Consider the following 22,502-nt stretch of genomic DNA (forward strand, 5'->3'; position numbering starts at 1 on the left):
GAATTCCAGTTCAGTCATGCAATGTAGTAGATACTCCTTCCAGTTTTGTGTCATCCACAAAGTTTTAAGCATGACACTTGTAAGGTACTGTCACTTTAAGATACTTCCTTTTCTATATGCAACTATTTAGGGTTGGGGGGGCAAAAAGAAAAAGTGCTTTGTGAAAAAAAAAGAGTTATACCAACTGGTAAAGGGTATAAGATATTATTGTCTCTGACATAGATGAACATTTTGGTGTCTGAAAGGAATAGGAAAAAAAAATTGGTTTAATAAAAATTCCTAAAACATATGTAGGAAGAAATAGTTTTCAGATGGGATTTGAGCAGTTTGGAACAGAAAATAAACCATGGCATAAATATAATGACTCAATCACTTTGTAAAAGTTGAAAGATGATGCCTTCTTTGTATGTGAACAATTTAATGGTTTAAAAGGGAAGAGAAAGAACATATTTATTATGAGCTGGATAATGTAAGTACAAAGACACACAGTTTCAAGGACACAAAATGAGATTGAGGGTCATGTTGAGAACGTAGAGCTTCAAGGCATCATGGTCTCTCAGAACATTTATATAGAGCTGCTTTTATCACATCAAAGGGTAAAAGACAGACAGGGAGAGAGAGAGAGACAGAAACAGAGAGACAGAGAGAAACAGAGAGAGAGATCATAAGATCATACAATGTCTGAATTGTAATCTTCAACAGATTGTTGATTTCTTAGGAGAATTTCATGACTCACAAAAGGTGAGTCATTGAGGACCAGGGAGTTCTGATTTAAGCCACTGATAACAATCAGGGATAGGAGACTGAGACCGAAGAGGGAAGAAGTATGAAAATGCATATTGAAGAACCAGCAGGGAATCAAAAGCAGCTCTGTCTAAGATTTTCATTAAGGCACTGCATCAGGAAGTCAACATATAGAAGGCTTCACCTATATGATTCTTCATTGGTGGAGAGAAACACAACCTCATTGGACAAGAGCTTCAGTTCCAGACATTGCATTTCACTATCACTTAAAGTTTAAGAGAAGTAAAGCAAATGTTGCTATTTGCTGCCCCCATCTGGTTTGAAAACAAAAGGCAGAAAAGTGAAAAATATTTTTCAGTCACTTTGCTGATGCTGACAGTACAAGTACATGATACAGAATCTTGGTGAATGAAGAAATGGTTAGGCTTGTTTGCCTTATGCAGAGAGTCTTCTTGAGCTGTTTGCTATGAACTCTGTTCAAACTGGACAATTCAGAATCCTGGTTGGGCTGGTATGTTTAGCCCACAAATAGCCAGCCTAATGAGCAGTTCTTTGACTTAAGGGTAACTGCTATTAAAATTAAGAGGTAACCTTTATCAACACATTCTTAAGGGTGATTACAAGTTGTAAGAGTTTGCAAATGCTGCATCAGGTCCAAATATAGAAGAGAGTGGTGAAGACCCACAGAAAAGCAGCTACCAGAGAAGTAGTTCCAAGTGAGCAGCTGTTCCTGAATAGACCAATGACATCAAAGTCTGAAGTTCTGAGTTGTGAGCACATGGGTTTTCCTCTTTTATAGGCTTCCCTGATGGGTTCCTGTGTGTACCTACTCTCTCACACCGATACTCAGTACATTGATGGGACAGTATGGTCCAGATTTATGTATACATTGTGATGCATTTTACTACTCATGCCATTGCTTAATACACAAGTGCCTGTGATGTTGCAATTATTTCTTTTGCTTTATTGGTGGGTAAATTGTTATGTTTAAGACCTAAAATTGTCATCATTGTGAGTATGTGGAAGTAGAAATGCATCAGTGGGGGCTCCAGAGCTAAAGTGGTATGTAAGAAAAGTACATTCTCCAATAATAGGGTTATTCTGACCCCAAGAAAATTTGAATCTAACCACAAGGTGATAGTCCTTCTCTGGGAACACAGACCTGCCATCATGAGAGCAAGTTGAAGTAAGTAAGCCAACCCAGTGAACAAGTTGTTATCTCCACATCTAGGTAAAACATGTGAGGTGCTACACTGTAGATAGCCACCCTACTTGGGTATAACACATTTCTTTATCCAAGTCTTTCATAAACGTGTTGAACTGCCCAAGTTCAGGGCAAAATACCCATGTTAATCCCTCCATGTTAATGTTGATCCATTTTCACCACTATTTGAATCCGGTGATTCAATCAGCCCCTGAAATAAAATACCTGTTTCTTTTAGGAAACGATTATGAATGTAGCGGGGGGAAGTAGCATAAACTAAACCATTTATTGGAGTTATTTCTTGTTTGGTGAGGCATTTGGGGTTAAGTGACTTGCCCAGGGTCACACAGCTAGTGAGTGTTGTGTCTGAGGCCAGATTCGAATGCAGGTTCTCTTGACTCTAGGCCTAGCTCTCCATCTACTGTACCACCTAGCTGCCCTGGATTGGAGTTATTTCTAATTCTTCTCACTCGGAGAAAAGCAATTTGTGGGGACAAGAGGTTAACGTACTACAGTAAATCATATAGTACCAGAAATGTACATTCCAAATCTTCATATCTGTATAAGCCTTATGGTTTTGAAATACATAGTCCAAGTGTTAAAATATGGTAGCAGAAATGTAAGGGAAAATAACTACCTATAATACCTGGAACATTAATAATCAGGATTTACGATAAATAATACTGTGTGAGAATTGATGAGTAATATGTTTTGTTCACCTCAGTATTTTTCCCCATGGAATAAACAAGAACATAATTGCTCTAGTTTATTTATATTACACAAATGTTATCATTATTTATAGAACACACAATAATCAAATCTTTACCGCTTTAAATCTAATTAAATTAAGGTAAAACAAGTAACTATTACAGTTCAAACATGAATGGAAAAGGATATGATTAGTAATGAACTAAATCAGTGGACCTTGTACCTCTTTATTAAGAACAAAAAAGAGGGGCATCTAGGTGGTGCAGTGGATACAGCACCAGTCCTGGAGTGTGGCCCTGGACTAGTCACTTAACCCTAACTTCCTCCAAAAAGAAAAAAAGGAAGAAAACTGATGGACAAATTTTAGCAGGTCTTGAAGGCACAGTATGAATTCTTTTGCTTTTGCTTCTTTTTTTATTTCTTTGAATAAGATTTACTCCACTACTTGTGAGGGCTCACCAGAACTGCAAATAGAAACTTTTATGTTGGGACAAGTAACACAAACTATGCCCTCCACTGGCAGAGGTGATGGGGTAAAGCAAAATGGGACTGAGGAAGATCTCACTCCAACCTTTCCATCTTATATTTTCCTAGTTTATTTTTTTTCTTCCTAACTAGACGTTAAGTGTCATTGTTTCTACTCTGCTGAAGGAATACAAGTACTGTCAGAGCTCTCTAAATTTGGCACTGGAGGGACTTCTATGCAGCACTTATAGTTCTGCATCTCAGATCTGATCTATTGTTCCTCTAGATTGGTCCAATAATGTCACAAATCTACCCAGTGAGGAAACAACTAGAATTGACAGAGAACAAGGGCCCCCAAATTGCCCAAGCTCTTAACAGAGATCATTCATTGGCAGTCTATGCTTCTGCTCATGAACCTTCATCTCGGCAGCTCAATAGTTTGCTCCTATATTGAGATAGATGCAGTCAGAATGGTGGACTTGGAGATGGCTATGTATTAAAATATTTGGAGGTAAAGCTGTATTATAATCAATCAATAGTACCACAGATATGGATTTACTCAAAATAGCCACATTCAATTATGCTGCTCACATTTCTTTTATTCCCTCATATGTTTCATTTCAGAAGAACATGCTTTGAGCTCTCTATATAGGATTAAAGAAGAGTTTTCTAAAAACAAGTTAGTTATTGACAAAGGAAGAATTAGCATTTTGCCCCAATGCAACTGCAGAAAGCACATCGATAATACTTTAATTTATATAGTTAAAATGATAATTCACAACTATACCGAGCTTCAAGGTTAAAAGGTTAAAAAACTGCCTCTCTTATAACTACCACCGTGATGTTGTTCTTCATACTTCATTCTCGAAAAGGACCAATGACATCATGAGGGTGATGTCTTGACTTCCAAGTGAATTGGATTTAAGTGAGATAGAGCTGTGCAAAGTCATCAGCCCCACTCTTTCCTCCAGAATCAGCTGAGTCCAGTGGCAAGACAAAGTCAAGACATAGGTAGTATATCTAATGCAAAGTATTTTACATCTGCAAGGGCAGAATATGTGAGTCAATCAGGAGACCCTGCATTCTATTCCTAGCTCTACCACTAACTATATGTGACCATAGGCAAGTTTCTTCACCTCTCTGGGCTTAATTTTCTTCATCTTCAGCATCTAGCTTGCTTTTCCTTATACCATGCTGCACCCATTAAAAATTTCTGGTATCAGGGCAGGTAGGTGGTACAATGGATAGAGCACCGGCCCTGGAGTCAGAAGAACCTAAGTTCAAATCCGGTCTCAGACCAGACACTTGACATTTACTAGCTTTGTGACCCTGGGCAAATCACTTAACCCCAATTGCCTTGCAAAAACAAACAAACAAACAAAAATTTCTGGTATCACACTGTAATAATGCAATTATTCAATAATTAAATTATTTATTAATTAATTTAATTATTGTTAATAATTTAATTTCTAATTAATAATAGATAATAACATAATTAATAATAAGATAATTAAAGTAATTATTAAATAAATAAATTGCTTTGTGTTTTTTTTGCATAGTTACTTGAAGCACTTAAAAACGTGACATTTACTGATGGAGAGAGTGAATTTCAATTTGATTTGCAGGGGGACATTAACATTGGATACAATGTTCTACTTTGGAAGGAAGTCAATGGACACATGACCATTATCAACATGGCAGAATACAATCTAGAAAAAGATGCTTTCATTTTTAAAGACAGAAAAACTGAAAAGGAATTCAGGAATCTAAAGGTATTTTAATGCTACCCTGTACCATAGTGCCCATTAGATTGGATCCATGCCTAATAAGACTGAGTTTTAAACAACATTATGGTTTTAAACAACATTCCTTATTTAATGTTCATTCCCACTATGAAAATGCAACAGAAAAAGATGGTATTTTCTTTAAAGAATAATAGTAATGATATTAGTAATAATTGATATTGCTATTACTCTTCAAGGCTTACAAAGTATTTTACATCCATAAGTGAATAAAAAGAAAAGCATTTTTAAGCACTGTTTTATGTGGCAAACACTATGCTAAGTGATAGGGATAGAAATATAAAAGATAACCCCTTCTTTCAAGAAGCTTACCTTCTAATAGAGGGAAATAACACATACAGTTGGGGCGAAGAGGATTGACCAGGAAGGGATTTTTTTGGGAAGTTATCTGGATGAATAAAACCATAAGAAAATTGATTAACATCCCTTCCCAGTAACAATAACAGTATTGATTTTCAGTATAGTTGCAGGGCTGGAAAGCAAAGAGGTTGGAGTAGGAGGGATATTGCCAATGCAGAGTCAGGCAGATGAAAAGAAGTTACCTGGGGTGATGCAGGGCTTTGACTAAATAAAGGCTAACCAAATATGGTTGGCCATGTGATACACTCACCAATTACCCATCATCTTATTCAAGCCCTAATAGCAACTCTGTGATATAAGTTCTACAGGTATCATTAGCCCTATTTTACAGACTCAAAAAAATTAAATTATTTGCCCATAGGCAAGGATTTCTAGCTTCGAATCCAGCACTCTTTCCACTACACTATGTTAGAAAAAACAAAAGGAAATAAGCCATAATGTTGATATTGTATTTTTCTTGTCAAAACTTGCATTTCAGAAGAGGGTCAAGAGCTGCCACTAAAGAAGTATTTGATTCATTCATTCACCAAACATTTATTGTATTTAGCTGAAATTGCAGAGGCATATTTAGATTTGCTCAAAGGAAAATAATTCTTATCTATTAATTATTCCCAAGTAGAATGGACTACCTGCAGGGTCTTCAAGGAATGAACAGATGACTACTTGTCAGGTGGTATTCTAAAGTGGCTTCTTACTAAGATCACTGATGCAACTAGGTAGAGAAGAGAATAGAGCTCTGGACTCGGAGTCACAAAAACTTGAGTTCAAATCCAGTCTCAGACACTTTGCTATGTGACTCTGGGCAAATCATTTAACTTCTCAGCCTCTGAGACAATATAAAGCACTTGCAAAGCACTTTCGCTACCTTGTGATACTATTTAAATACTAAATCTTATTATTAACATATGAGTTGGACTAGATGGTCTGAGGTCCCTTCCAACTCAGAATTTCTAAGACTCTGTTAAATAGCCTGTATACTTCCAAGTGACTTGTCTTTATTATGGTTTTCTGATAATCATAGTAGCCATATCAAATACATAGCCATCTATCTTAAATGACTAAGAACCCACCAGGTGAACTAATCATATCTTTGTAAGCATTGCTTGACCCCTTTTCTTACTGTGTATAGCAGGATTGTCCAATCTTTTCTAGCTTTTCAATCTAATCTAGATTAAAGATAATCTATCTTTAATTCTCCTGAAATCTTAAATTCACTGGGTGGGTGAGAGGCAGGGATGAAATGTGAGTCATTGGCTACGTTACAGTGGGGGAAATGTGCTTTGAGCAGCCTCATTGGAGGGAAGGGTCTAGTTAGTGGTGGTAGCTACTTTGGGGAAGGAGTATGGCAGTATCTTCTCTCCCTCTCAAACCATTTTCTCCCATTCCCCACCCTCCTAAACATATCTTCAAACTATGAACAGGGATGAGGCAGTATCTATGAATTTTTGTTCCATGGCTTCTCATGGCCAAAGAATTTAACACCAAGCAATCAGCCTAAAGGTAATGTCTCTCTATACTTAGCTAGGCTGGCCCTCGGAAAACAAGCATCGTCTGTTGTTGCTGGGGAACACTCAAAGCTTTTCCAACATGACAGAATCTTTCAGAGCTTATGCTTCGCTGGAATAGCCTTCAAGAACCTAGAGTCACTTCCACACTATAATGAAGTATTAGAACAGGCTCTCTTCAAGACCAGTTCTCAATCTTCATCAACTAGTTGGGAAGCCAAAATTTCTGTAGATTTGCCAAAATGATCCTTCAAAGTAGTAAACAATCTAAATGCAACCAATTCCTGCTGAATAAACTAAACACAAAGATAGGAGTGGGAAGAGGGCCAGCTCTATCTCCTCAATGATTTTTTGCTCTGGTTAATAGAAAAATTATCTTCTGTTTCCTAAGCATGCAATGCCTGGGATGGCACTTTAGATGATAAAGGGGTAATCCTCAAATCAGATAACCTACATATAGATAATCCAGAGTTTATCATAAGTATGTTCAAAGAACAAAAGAAATTATCAGTCAGCATAAAGGCACTGAACTAGAAGTCATCCAAAACCTAGGCACATTTCTCCTAGAGTCAGTTCACTTTCTTCTCCACATAAAAACAGATGAGTACGTCAGTGGAATGGATTCAGACTTCAATTTGTTATAGTAGTGTCTCAGCAACAAAAATCTAGATAGCTTTGAAAAAGTTGCATTTAAACTCTAGATGTTATTTTCAAATTAAAATGAATATGCTGAGATTGATTTATCCTGTAGCAAGTATCATGAAGATTTACAGATTAGCATAAAGAAGATCTGACTTTAAACTTTTAAAAAGACTTCAGAAGTAAAGTGTGGTATAATTGCAAAAGTTAAAGTATATCAGTTGAGTGAGTATTAGAGCATTGAGTTAAATCTAATTATATTAAATTCAATAGGGATAAATTCTTACACTTGAATTTTAAAAAGTCAACTTGACACATACAGGATGGGGAATGTAAAGTTAGTAGTTTGTCTGAAAAATATATGGAAGTTTAAGTAGGGGGCAGCTAGATGGCTAAACCATTCCACCTCTAGTGCCAGAGATAACACCATAAAAAATGTCCAAAAATTCTACTTCTAATTCATTTTATAATAGAATTGATTGGCAGCTAGGTAGCACAATGGATGGAGCTCCAGGCCTGGAATCAGGAAGACCTGAGTTCAGATCCAGCCTCCAACACTGACTATCTGTGTGACCCTGGGCAAGTCACTTTGCTCCTGTTTGCCTAAGTTTCCTCAGGTGTAAAATGCAGCTAATAATAGCACCTACTTCTCAGGGTTGTTGTAAGGAACAAACGAAATATTAATCATACAGCCTTCAGCACAGTGCCTGGCATATAGAAAGTGCTATATAAATGTTAGCTATCATAATCATTAATATGCTAACAATAATAACCTTGGTGTTTCCAAAGTGTTTTCTTCTCAACTACTCTACAAGGTAAATTGTGAAAGTGTTTTTAGCTCCATTTTACAAATGAGGAAACTGAGACTCACAGAGATTAAGCGTCTTGGAACTGTGTGAGATGAGCTAACCTGTATCTGAGTTAGGATGTGAACCCACATCTTCAAACTCCAAAACCAGAGTGCTCAATACACATATTTAAATATTGTTTATATCTTTAGGGTTGGGAACAAAATTTTAAAAATAACTGCAACTGGGGTCAGCTAGTGGATACAGCACCAGCCCTGGATTCAGGAAGACCTGAGTTCAAATCAGGCCTCACACACATGACACTTACTAGCTGTGTGACCCTGGGCAACTTCACCCCATTGCCTCGCAAGAAAATAAAAATAAAAATAACTCCAACTTAAGCCTAGAGTGGGATACTTTCACCACTTTAATCTTGACCATTTTCAAAATCTCACTAGTACTCTATCTTCAGAACCTTCCCCTCTCCCTTTACCCCAGAAAAAAAAAGAGTCTTTAGCACAGGGGATTTTAACCTTTTTTGTATGCCATGGACTCCTCAGAATAGTTTTTAAATAATTGAATGAAATGCTAAATTTCAGTTAGAGGTTAATGATGTATTTTTTTTCCCCATCAAAGTTCATGTACCCTTTAAAATCTATCCACAGACCCTTAGGGTTAAGAATCCCTGATCTAGGGGGGCAGCGAGGTGGCGTAGTGGATAGAGCACAGGCCCTGAAGTCAGGAGGACCTGAGTTCAAATCCAGCCTCAGATACTTGACACTTACTAGCTGTGTGACCCTGGGCAAGTCACTTAACCCCAATTGCCTACAAACAAAAAAAAGAATCCCTGATCTAGAGGATACCATATACCAGAAAATAACCTGTAGGAACTAGAAGGACCTCAGAGACCATCCAATCCAACCGCCTCATTTTATAGACGTTGAAACCAAAGCCAAGGTAGGTTAACTAACTTGCCAAAGTTCACAAGGATAATTTGCACCAAAATAAGGAATCCACGTCCTTTGACTCACATCTGGTGTTTCTTCCACTGCACCACATTGTAACTGGCTAGGAATGAGAAATGAGTCAGGCCTGCATCATACTTTCATCTCTACTACTGCCTATTTCTCTCCATTTGTTTCAGTCATTTTTCAGTCACATCTGACTCCATGACCCCTTTTAAGGTTTTCTTGGCAAAGATACTGGAGTGGTTTGCCACTTCCTTCTCCAGCTCATTTTATAGATGAAGAAACTGAGGCAAACAGGGTTAAGTGACTTGTCTAGGGTCACACAGCTAGTAAGTGTCTGAGGTCAAATTTAAGCTCAAGTCTTCCTGACTCCAGGCCTGGCACTATAGCCTCTGCACCATCTAGCCACCCTTATTTTTCTACATATTTAAGGCCTTTTAAAGCAGTTAACAGTTGAAAACTATGTTTATGTATAATTGGAAAAAATAAAATACTATTAAGAAAAAAGTTAACAATTATACAAATATGCACAGAAAGTTTAAAGTGTATGAAAAACTAGATACCGCCTTTAAAAAATATTCTCCATTAATATTTTATTTGTTTTAGCTTTTTAACTTTGTTTGCAGTCTTCCAGGTGTCATGAAAATGATGCAAAAACACATCTAAATCTCCAGCCATCATATCTACATTCTAAGTTAAAACGTTGAAAGTATTTTTTCCTTTTATTTTTTTCTAGCAAATTCAATCTAAATGCTCCAGGGAATGTGGTCCTGGTCAAATGAAAAAAACCACCCAAAGCCAACATACATGCTGCTATGAATGTGTGAGCTGCCCTGAAAATCATTATAGCAATCAGACAGGTAAGAAAAACATGTCAGTTTTCCAAAAACTTCAACCTACGCCACTCCTTGCAAGTCTGACATTTTCTAATGTGTCCTTCCAGCTCTCCCAAAACCCCAGGTAGGTCTATTTTCCCTCAATCATAGCTTTCTTTGAGAATAAGGAAGAGCTATATCCAGTTAAGGGTACAGACTGGAAAGAAATATAACTGCTGAGCAGGATGTAAAAGAGGTATAATAACAACACCTATATCATAACCTACATCGGGTAGTCATGAAGATAATGAGATAAGATTTGTAAAGCGCCTTAAGAACCTTAAAGCCTTACGTTAAAGCTAGCTGTTATTATTGTTATTATCATTATTATCATTCCCTAGATCACACTGTCTCTCTAGCAACCCCTGAATGACAGGGCCGAGCACAAGAGCAGCCGGTAGGCACCTGGGAGCAGCAGGCAGGTGTACGTGGGAGATCTTATCATTCTCACCAACCAAGAGTAAAAAATTAAGACATGAAAGAAGGAACTTTCAACAAGGACAAGGAGGCTGACTCCTGATAGCAGAGAGTTGCTAGTAACTTATTGTTTGTCATTCCAGAATGCAAATTAAAGGATTAGGGTGAGGTCAGCAGCCATCAGAGCCTTAAAAGGACAACAATTCATGATCTCAGAAGCTGAACTTAGGAGAGGAGCTTGGCATTATCCTGCTGCCCATTGTGTCTTGTTTGTAATGGCAACCAAGCCCCAGCACTGAGACCTGGACTAGACATGGAGAGATAATATGGCCCAGGCTACCCTTACTTTTAGGCAAGGGTGACATCAAAATCTTCCATTTTCTTTTTTCCTGAGAAGCTCTAGGACATCATAGCACCTCCCTCCCAGGATTGTCAAGAGGATCAAATGAGATAACATTTGTAAAGTGCTTACAAACCTTAAAAAACTATAAAAATGCTATTATTATTTTTCTTATCATACCAGTTTAAATAACATATTGTAATTGCTTTATGATCTCTTCCCTTTTTTCATAGTATGAAATTCCAACAGCTTTCATATTCCACCACTTCAATTCACTCTAATTCATTTCAATAAGCACTCAAGTGCCACTACAAATGCAAGACATGAAGAAGTATCCACCCAATGTCTAATGAGAAAAAATTCCAGGGCTAGAGACCTATCCTCTGCAGCAGAGATATCAAACATGGAGTCTGGCTCTTGGACCCATAATATTCCCTAGTGGAGCCTAAATCACATTAAAATGTAATTGGGAAATATTTAACAAAATAAATAGAAATACAATTATGCAACGATATGTATCTTTAAAATTAACAAAATATTTTTATTTTATAACAAATATATATAACATGACAAATATGATAAGATAAATATCTTACAATGAAATAAAATTTAAAATTAACAAAATAAATAAAAATACAATTATACAAAGAGAGATAGATTTTAAATTAATATGCACCCACAGGGATTCTTACATACAAGTTAGTAGGTTGTATCTCCATTCAAATTTGATACCATTGCTCTATAGCAATTTGCAGTATTTAGTAAGGTATAAGGGTAAGGTAAGTATCCACTAAGGCTCTACTTGGACGTCTCCTTGTGGCATGGAGTTGACCTGGGCTCTCTAAGGCCATGACAGTGGAACATAAGTTCCTGAAAGTCCTATCAAAGTAGAAAGGCTTAAAGTACAGATGTGGTCTATAGACCTTGCAGGTGTTATCAGAGTTGTCTAGCCACATTCAAAGACACTCATCTCCAGGTTGACCCCTGGGTAAAGAATTTTCCAGCCACTGCATCACAAGAAGGCTGTCAACTGTGATGTAGAGGGGGTATAGTCTGTACTGATAGAGGGAGTACCGATGCTGACGAAGGTACAGATTTAAGAAGTAATGGGAAGGGGAGGAAAAGACAAGAAGGAAAGAGGAAGCCATTTTCCTTTTCTTTGTTAATGAGATTGTTTTTCTAGATTTGGCAGGGATGGGAATAGACATCATTTACATTGAATATCCTGATGCCGTTGTAGTATAAATCCAGTGACTGGCATCCTGAAGTTTTCAGAGTGAACCCCATTTCCAGCACCTAACTGTTACAGAAGGAGGTATGAGACATTGAAGCATAGCAGATAAAAGAGTTGGCCTCAGGGCCAAGAAAACCTGAGTTCAAATCCCACCTCTGACACATACTGATTATGATCCTCATTTAACCTTTCAGTGCTCTAAGTAGCTCTTAAAGACTATAAGTTTCAGAAAAAGTGCTGGCCTTCACTAGTAGAAAGAATATATTCACCTGAGAGTTTCCTATACAATGAAATCATAGGTCCAGTCCTCTGTAGAATAGTCTAGCCAAGTGATGACCACTGTACTGCCAGGGAAGGGTCACATGCACTTTCTGAGGTGGCCTGATATAATTCCTCTGGTTTCAAAACTATATAATAATTAATTATAATAGCTAGCATTTACATAATGTATTAAGGTTTACAAAGTGCATTACATGTTGTCTCGTTTTATCCTAACAGCAACCCTGTGAGTTAGGTGTTATTTTTATTTCATTTTACAGATGAGGAAACCAAGGCAGGCAAAGACTTAGTGACTTGTCCAGTCACTTAGTCATGCCAAATAAGTGTGTGAGGAAGGATTTGAACTCAGGCTTTCCTGTATTCAAGTCTAGCACTCTATCCACTGAGACATCTAGCTGCCTCCACATCTTTAATTATTATACATTCATAAGAAACTAGGCCCTCTGCAATATATTCCTTCCTTTCTTCCTGGAATCTAGGTTCCTTCTTTTTATCTTCTTTCCTGGGTTTTAGGTACTCTGTTACCTTGAGTACAGATGTGTTATACATACACACACACACACACACACACACACACACACACACACACACACACACTTTGTCCCTAAATCCCAGCTAAATCTCCATCACCCCATCTCTGTGTTTCCTTTCTTGTCCCTTCCCCCTCATCTGACTCTCCTCTTTTTAAGGCTGCTGTATATTTTTATATGTAGCCCCTCTTGACCACTGTCTATGTTTGAACAATCACCTCTCCTTTTAGAGTCAGGACTGCCAAAATGATTCTTTACAGTAACCTGGCCTGGCCTGTCCTACCCATGCCCACTTGCATGCTCCCAATTCCAATGCCTTCTTCTCTATTGTAGATATGGATCACTGCCTTTTATGCAACAATAAGACCCACTGGGCCCCAGTGAATAGTACCATGTGCTTTGAGAAGCAAGTTGAGCATCTCAATTGGAACGACTGGTTTGCCATTCTGCTCCTGACCCTCTTGGCACTGGGGATTGTCTGCACTCTTGCAGTTGGAATAATATTTACTAGAAACCTGAACACCCCTGTGGTCAAGTCATCTGGGGGCTTGATCATCTGCTATGTGATCCTCCTTTGCCACTTCTTTAGCTTTGTCAGCACCAGCTTTTTTGTGGGAGAGCCACAAGACTTCAAATGTAAAACCAGGCAGAACTTCTTTGGTGTGAGCTTTGCCCTGTGCATCTCCTGCATCCTGACCAAGTCCCTAAAAATTCTGCTAGCCTTCAGCTTTGACCCCAGATTACAAACATGTCTGAAGCGCCTTTACAAGCCCATACCCATCATAGTGATTTGTACAGGGGTTCAGATGATCATCTGTACAATATGGCTTACATTTGCAGAGCCTTTTGTGGAGGAGAATTTCTCCATACCCCGAGTTATTATCTTAGAGTGTGACGAGGGCTCCATCATGGCCTTTGGTACCATGCTAGGCTACATAGCTATCCTGGCATTTGTTTGCTTTATATCTGCCTTTAAAGGCAGAAAGTTGCCAGCAAATTACAACAAGGCTAAGTTCATAACATCTGGCATGATCATTTACTTCATCGCATGGATAATATTTATCCCCATTTATGCCACAACTTTTGGCAAATACTTACCGGCTGTGGAGATCACTGTCATTTTAATATCTAACTATGGAATTCTGTGTTGCATGTTTTTTCCTAAATGTTACATCATTCTCTGTAAGCAGGAGACTAATACAAAATCTGCCTTCCTTAAGACATTGTATATGTACTCTTCCCAAAGTGAAAGCAGACTTAATGTGAATATTTCACTGGATTCCAGGCCTAATGAAGTCCCCCTTCCCAACCACAACTTCAATCGCAAGTCTCCAGTCACACTTGAGCAAGGCAAGGCCAGCCAATCACAGATGGCTGAGCATGTACAATCTGCAAGGAAAGGAATTGCTAAAAATACAGCTGGAACACTCCCAAGAAAAAGAATGTCAAGCATATGAATGGAGAATTTCCCAGTGCATGAATGAATTACTTTCAGGAAGGAAGAATAGGACCACTTGAGGTTAGGAGTCACAGTCTCCAAAGAATTCTTTCCCTGGGCCTTTCTGTATCAAAATCACCATCAAACATAAATTAAACTCACACTCTATTCGTAGCACTGAATCACTGTATTGTCCCAATATTTTCCTGGCCTCAAGATTTGGCTTACTCCTTGGTGGAACTCTAAGATGGGCCTTCCCAGAATCTTCACTGTAGCTCTCTTTGGGACAGGTTGGTCAGTAGGACCATCCACTCCATAACAAAAGTAGCTAAAGGAGAAAGAAAATGTAAATTATTTATACTTGCCTGAAATGACATACAATTCTCATCTCTACCCATAAAATGGGGAGAATGACTTTTTATTTTATTTTGTTTTTGTTTGTTTGTTTGTTTTCAGACTGGGTCTTCCTATATTGCCCAGGCTAGAATAGCTGTAGCTATTCATGGTCCAATCCTACCACTGATCTGCATAGAAGTCTTGACCTTCTCTGTTTCCCTTCCTTAGGCAACGTGGTGGCCCTCTGCTTCTCAGGGCTTATCAAAATGGTGCCAGACTTAGAACGGACACCTGACCAGCTTTGCTCTGTGCAGCTCAGAGCTCCAGAGCTCATGATCCACCAGAACGGGCCTCCCCCATAGCAAGGATAATGGCTGTGTCCCATCCCACCTGGCACAGAACAACTTGTATAAAAAATGACTTGTGTATTTATGGTTGTGACTTTCTATACTCTGTTGCAAAGCATTTTATGTTTATTTTTATAACAGCTCTGTGATGCAAACCAAAAGACGCACTCATAAAATGTTTCGTAGAGATTTATAGGCTGTTGATTTTTATGGTCGTTCAGCAGAACTTATAAAGAATAGGTTGAATGTTAATTACCTGTTGGGACAATTAAGAATTGAGTGTGTTAAAGGATACCAAGAAGGAATAACTCTGAGCCAGATACTAAATGGGAAGTGTGGGTGTTGACACACCATCTTAATCTTCAATCTAAAGAATTACATTTAACTGTATACAGCATGTAATTTGGTGAAAGTAATATCCCTCCTTAAGAAACTTCAATGACTCCCTGTTTCCCCTAGAATAAGGGCTAATTCCTGGCAACTCCTCCTGAAAACTCCTCAGCTGGACATTTAAAGCCTTTCAAAATCTGGCTTAAGTGTATCTATCATTCCAAGCTATTACAAATTTCATGTTCCAGGCAAACTGGCCATTTTCAGTTTCTTTTTTATCTTAATTTTTTTTTCCATTCTAAATGTATTAATCATCAACAAATACAAACATTTCAATATATAAAGATGGATAAGAAAACAGATAGTATCGGAGTAAGGAGGGTGGTGGGTGGTGGGTAGTGCGGTGGGTGCAGGTGCCGCATCCTAATCACAGGACCTCTACCTTGGAAACAACGTCTGGAAGCTTCTACTTTGTAATTGTAGGCCATCAAAATAATACGGTTTTCGAAATGGAATTTTCACCAGCTGGAAAAATGGAATCTAAGGATGATCATTGTCATCTGAACCAGTTCATAGCTCATGCAGCCCTTGACCTAGAAGATGAAAATATGTGGCTATCTAACAACATGTACCTGAAAACTGTGGACAAATTCAATGAGTCGTTTGTTTTTGCTTTTGTTACTGCAAGCCATATGAGATTTATTATGCTTCATGATGTAAGACAAGAAGATGGAATAAAGAACTTCTTTAGTCATGTCTATGATTTACATATAAACTTTGCAATGAATCCATTTTATGAACCAAATTCACCCATTCAATCAAGTGCATTTGATAGAAAAGTTCAATTTCTTAAGAAGAAACACCCTCAAAGCCAAATACAGAAAAATTCTTAAATATGTGATATGATGGTATGCATTGTAAGTAAGAGCCCATCAAGCCTACTGCCTAGTCTTGGGTTTCTAAGCTTCTGTAAATTAACCTTCTTTCTAGTTAGAAAGGCCATAGGGCACCTTTTGTTGTCATTTTTGCAGATCATCCAACCAAAATAACTTACACTTTTGAAAAATACCGTATTTATGAAGAATGTTAGATAAAGTGCCCTGACAATTATTTTGGCTTTAAAAATTGTTCAGAAGATTCTACTTTGACTAGTCTAATATAATCTTAATTAAATTGTAAATTGGGCAAATGTCATATTGTTGATTTGGTTAAAAGATCTTAAAGTGAAATATAAAAATTGGCTCACAATAGGAAATAAAATTTACACATGGATTTTTTTATTTGTAAATGTAGGTAATATTCACAGTGCTGAAGAAAAGACTTTTTTTTGTTTGTCAAATTTTGTACTAAGTATTTATCTGAGAGCATCAAGCATCAAGCCTGGCAGTAACATCCACAAAACAGAAAACTTAGAGCACGAATAGAAGATTCTACCTATACATGAAATGAAGTGGTTGTGGAGACTAAAAGTTAAATACGTAAACAGTGCATCTTTACATAATCCTTTATCTTTGTTGTTATTTGGAATCTTGAGGATGTTTTCTTTCCTTAACAAGTGTAACAAGAATGATAACTGCATTTCCTCTTGATAAATTAATTTCATACTTTTGTAAAGGTGTTTGAATTATTGGAATCTTTTAGCTTTCAAGAATAACCTGAATTAAATTAAATTTTTTCAGCTTGATAGTAAGTATATGGAATAGACTATAACGAGGAAAGTTGCCTGGAGGGGTTTGCATTGTACCAAGTATGGAATCTTATTCTACAAATTATGTATTACGTTTGTTACCAGATGACATGAAAATAACCCAAGAACCATAGTTCTTGGAAAAACTACAAATGTCTAGAAAAGTATTATTGAATACAATATAATAAAAGGGAACTTTTAAGTAAAAAAAAAAAGTATAACAAAGCGAACTGTTGCATGCAGGTTATTTTTTAAATAACCATATATATTACATATATATAGGAAATTAACAAGGTATTAACAAAATTCTATTTGTGGCTTCAATACTTTTTTTGTTTTCTTCTGTACATTAAAATTTTTGTAACATTTTATTGATGATCTTTTTGCATCACTAACATTTCTGTTCCATACAAGAGCAAATAGATGTGTATATAAGGCAACAAGACAAGACTGTTTCAACCCACTTGCTGATTCCTGAACTCATCCTTCCCTCTCCCACCCCAAGTCCCCTGTGCAGGTGTGGGGTCCAGAATTGTCTATTCTGCAAGAAAAACTGCTGAGGCAGAGCTTCAAACCAATGGTATTTTATTAAAGGGTCCATGGCCCCCTCTAATAAAGTGAACCTTAGATCTTTCTCATAATCTGAGAAACCTCCTTTCCCCAGGGCCTTACTTTTAAAGAGTTTGGTACCCAAATACATAAAAGAGGCATGGTAAAATACGGAGTATCATTGGTTGATAGACCTTGCTCTTAAGGACCAAAACAACATAATAGTGGAAGAGTCATGGATTGGGCAAAGCACTGGACACCTCTACTGACTAAGTGGTTATTAGATGGGCAAGGCAAGAATCATCTCTGGTGACTAAGTGGTCATAAGATGGTTACCTCCTTATTTTGGGCAAGGAAGAATGGTCCCAAGGTATAAAAATAAGTTGGAGGATTTCCCAAAGAATCAAGGCATCCTGCCATGGTGGATTTGGATAGGGAATTTGAGTAAAGCAGAATGGAGATATCTTTGTCAGCATTCTTGTCATTGTGCAAGTGAACTTCATAACTGGTAAACAAGTGGCAAGAGTTGGATTAAAGTTTGAGGCCTACTATAAGAATTTATCTTATCTAATTATCCCTATATGATTTATGTAAAACATTAATGTAAAACACTAATACTGATTGGAATAGAGTAGGCATCCAAATGAATCATTTTTCACATAGGTTTTTCCCTGTGACTCTAATGCATTCTTTCCTCACTCTACCTCTTACTATCCCTAGCCTTCTGTAAGGTTCAGTCCAGGTGTTAATACTCTCCTTCTCCTCAAATTGACATGGATGTACTCATCTGTTTACATGCTGTATCTCCTTCAAAAGAGTGTAAGCTCCTTGAGGTCAGAGCCTATTGTAAGTTTTGTCATTGTGTCCCCAATGCTTTAGTAAAAGTAAAAGCCTAATAAATGCTTGCTGGATTTGGATTATATTAAATGACTTTTTGCTTTTCTATTACTTTCTTTGAAAAACTAAAAAGTACTTTATATAGCTAACTACACCGTAAATTGTGTGAGAGTAGAAATCACATACTACATAAATGTCATGGCTTTCCTCATGCCTAACATAGTGTCTGTACAAAGTAGGCACCAAGCAAATGTTTGTTGAATGAATGAATGAATTCACTAAGAAAATGTTTGTCGAATTTATTTAGAAAACATGTCACAGAAACAAATAGCATTGCTGCTGTCTGAATTTTACCTGAGGTAAATTTGCCCACCCTCACAGGCCAAATGACATAAGCCAAGAGTAAACTCAGCTCGAGCTCTCTCTCTCTCTCTCTCTCTCTCTCTCTCTCTCTCTCTCTCTCTCTCTCTCTCTCTCTCTCTCTCTCCCTCCCTCTCTCTCTCTCTCCTCTCTCTCTCTCTCTCTCTCTCTCTCTCTCTCTCTCTCTCTCTGTCACACAGCTAGAGTTTAGTGTTTAGTCTGAGACCACATTTGAACTCAGGTCCTCCTGACTTCAGTGCTCTATCCACTGTGCCACCTATCTGCCCCTCTTATTTCTTAAATACATGGATTTTCATCCCAACAGGGACACATGATCAAAAAGCACCAGTGGAAAACCTGTATGTGAATTAAGGCCACATTGCCTATACAAATCTTTGGGAGGGAAATCTGTTCATTTTAGGAAAGAAGAAAAGAAGAAAGGAAAGAAACAAGAGAGGGAAGGAAAGAAGAAAAGAATAAAGGGAAGGAGAGAGGGCAGGAAGAAATGAAAGAATGAAGGAAGAAAGGAAGAAGAGAGGGAGGGAGGAAATAAGCACTTATTAAACACCAACTCTGTGCCAGGTTATTATGCTAAGCACTTTAGAAATATTATTTCATTTGCTCCTTAAATCAGCTTTGGGAGGTATCAATGTATCCTTCAAAATCTCTAATATAGATTCCTAAAGATTACTTCATCAGTTATTATTATTATCATTATCCTTGTATTGTTGTACACACAATAAATACAGATTGATTGATTACATTGCCTCTTATCTCATTAGGGACAGCTAGGTGGCGTGGTGGATAAAGTGCTAGGCCTGGAGTCAAGCCAACTTGAGCTCAAATCTGGCTACCAACACTTATGACCTCTTTGACTCCAGGCAAGTCACTTAACCTCTGTTTGCCTCAGTGCCCTCATCTATAAAATGGGGATAATAATAACACCTACTTCTTAGGGTTGTTGTGAGCTTCAAATTAGATGATTGTAAAATGCTTAGCATAGTGTAATGCACATAATAAACACTATATAAATGTTAGCTGTTATAATCATTTTTTCTTTCTCCTCTCCTCCCTCCCCAAATTTGTCAGGATCAATATCAATCCATACACGCATTTTCTACATAAGTAAATTTAAATATCATGCTATACATGTTAGACAAATGTATATTCTTTAGCTATAAACATTTGGAATATATAACCTTTAATGGAATATATGGAATGTATTCCATTTAATGTAACATATAACTTTTCTTGTTTTTAAACTTGATTCTTTACAGCTATGTAATTTATCAACTAAACCTTGAGTGAATAAAAAGTTGTTGATGTTACTATCCTGTTTCTAGTTTCCCTGTCCCTTATAGCTGTGCTGACATGAAAACACTTTCTATTACTGACAAGAGGCGAAACTGTGGGAAAGCTTCCAGGCCTTTGGCTGTGGTCATACAAAACATCGACAAACACCACTGTTATGTCAACGAGATAATAAAGTAAATATTGTACCATCAACGCCATTTGACAAATATTTGCTGAACTTTCTTTGGGAGGCACAGGCCCAGCCTGGACCAGGGAAAGCTTGGCACTTTAATACTAGCAGCTGCACATCTGTCCACATCCAATTCAAAGTGGAAGAATTTTGCTTACTCTGAGAAATGAAATCATACTTATTTAACTTTCATAAATCACATTTCCAAGAAGTACCGAATTTGCACGATGCCCAAACAGGCTAATCCAGGGGTTGGGAACCTGCAGCCTCAAGGCCACGTTGGCCTTCTAGGTCCCCAAGGGTGACTTTTTGACTGAATCCAAATTCACAGAATAAATCCCCTTAATAAAAGGATTTGTTCTATAAAACTTGGACTAGACCAACCTGGTTTTTTTTAAATACTCTTTCTTTAAGGGAAGAAGTTTTCATTCTTTCTTGAGTTGTCCTTTTTGACATGGACTGATGTTAGACAAAGCAAACCCACTTTTCAGAGATATGAACTAGCCCTAACTTGTACTGACTGCCATTATCTGATTTCTTTAGCATAAGTTTGATTGATAGCATCAGAAAGCCCAGCCTGAATAGCCTTCACACCCAAAGCCAAGCACATAGCAATGAAGTTATCATAGCTTTCTCAAATACAAGTATTTTCATTCCAGCCACAAGGCCAACATTATGCTTGTTAACAGTGGTTTGCAACTGTTATTAAAGCATGGCTTTTTTCTTTGATCAGTAATTTTAAAGTACTAATTCTAAGGCACCATGGTAAAGTAGTAGTAGTTCCTATTTAATGGTACACAGTCCCCTAGGAAGTTCACGATGATGGTCCAAGGAGAGCATTTAATGGCACTTTCAGCAGTCAGTAATGGCCCAATTATGTTACAAATATAATTTTCCTCCACGACAACAAGCATGAGCATGTTTGAAGCACTGTAGGTTTCTTTTTCTGCAGTGACTCAAAACTACCATAATACTAGCTAATATTTAGCTAGTGCTTACTGTGTGCCAGGCACTGTGCTAAGCTCTTTACAATTATTATCTCATTTGATCCTCAGAACAGCCTTGGAGGGTAGGTGCTATTATTATCCCCATTTTACAGATGAGGAAATTGAGGCACACAGAGGTTAAGTGATTTGTCCAGAGCCACACAGTAAGTGTCTGAGGTCAGATTTGAACGTAGGTCTTCCTAATTCCAGATTCAGCACTATGCCATCATGTATAACATGTAATAACAATTTCCATGTTTATGCAGCGTTTAGATTAAATTTTGACTGCTTCTGACTAAGCATGTATTCTTATAGTTTCTCAATTTGCCATCAAATGGTATACAAGCTGTGACAAGAGTTCAACATTCAAAGTGCAAATCAATTCCCAACAGATGGTCATATGCATGCACGTGTCCTCATTTGTATTTTGCACATTGCATCAGAGCAGCTCCCTCATTTCTTTCTGTTATTCTGTAATCATACATCATCAGCTTTTAATAACATGATCAAGATAGCTTGCATTCTTGCAGAGCAAACGTCAGGCTGTTTGAAAACCATGATTGCCGGGCATGTGCACTGTAAGTCATCTTAAAAACATAACGGACCATTACAAATTTCTACAGAAACAAACCTTATATTGCCTCTCCTTCCAATTTTAATGCTGGGATTTTTTTTTGTTAGTTTTTTGGCAAGGAAATTGGGGTTAAGTGACCTGCCCAAGATCACACAGCTAGTAACTGTCATGTGTCTGAGGCAAGATTTGAACTCAGGTCCTCCTCAGCTCCAAAGCCAGAGCTCTAACTACTGCACAACCTAACTGCCCTTTAATGCATTTTTCTGATTTAAACTTACGCTCTGCTTATGTTGCCATTCTTCACTCTGGCAGATTTTCAAATGAGCTGGTTGGCAACACTGGTCAACTGTTTGGTTACAATATCTGTGAAAGTATAACCAGAACGGCAGTGACAGAAGAGAAGGAAGTCACATCTGAAAAGACTCTTTTCATAAAAAGAGTTTAAAATATAAGTATTGTTAGAAATGAAGCAAGATATGAAATTTTGCTTCATGTACATTGATCATGTAACAAAACACTTGCCATTAGCCAGTAGAAAAACAAATACTTTATATCATAACTAGCTATTCATTTTTATCACTTCATCAGGTAGATTAAAAAAAATAATGAATTTCCATCTCTTAGCAAGAAAGCTTGTACATTTCTTTTATCAGTATCTACCACACATTTGTGGGAGCAAGCTGCTTTCACTTTATTCTTGTTTTAAATCAAAATACA

General features: G+C 37.5%; 2 protein-coding genes across 2 annotated transcripts in view; both read left to right on the forward strand.

Annotated features, from left to right (window-relative positions):
• GPRC6A (G protein-coupled receptor class C group 6 member A) overlaps positions 1-14,315 on the forward strand; it is a 30,741-nt gene extending 16,426 nt beyond the window's left edge. Inside the window, exons 3-5 of the mRNA XM_078155570.1 lie at positions 4,681-4,893; positions 9,920-10,043; positions 13,192-14,315. Coding sequence (XP_078011696.1) covers positions 4,681-4,893; positions 9,920-10,043; positions 13,192-14,315 — 1,461 coding nt within the window. The remainder of the gene's footprint in view (positions 1-4,680; positions 4,894-9,919; positions 10,044-13,191) is intronic.
• A 228-nt stretch (positions 14,316-14,543) lies between these two features.
• On the forward strand, positions 14,544-16,202 carry LOC110197614 (trafficking protein particle complex subunit 2-like). The gene is made up of 2 exons (XM_020971654.1): positions 14,544-14,586; positions 15,709-16,202. The coding sequence occupies exons 1-2, from the start codon at positions 14,544-14,546 to the stop codon at positions 16,200-16,202; spliced, it is 537 nt and encodes a 178-aa protein (XP_020827313.1).
• Positions 16,203-22,502: the final 6,300 nt, after the last annotated feature.

The sequence above is a fragment of the Phascolarctos cinereus genome, unplaced genomic scaffold (genome assembly GCF_003287225.1).
Source record: "Phascolarctos cinereus isolate Bilbo 61053 unplaced genomic scaffold, phaCin_HiC Scaffold_5;HRSCAF=322, whole genome shotgun sequence".
Classification (NCBI taxonomy): domain Eukaryota; kingdom Metazoa; phylum Chordata; class Mammalia; order Diprotodontia; family Phascolarctidae; genus Phascolarctos; species Phascolarctos cinereus.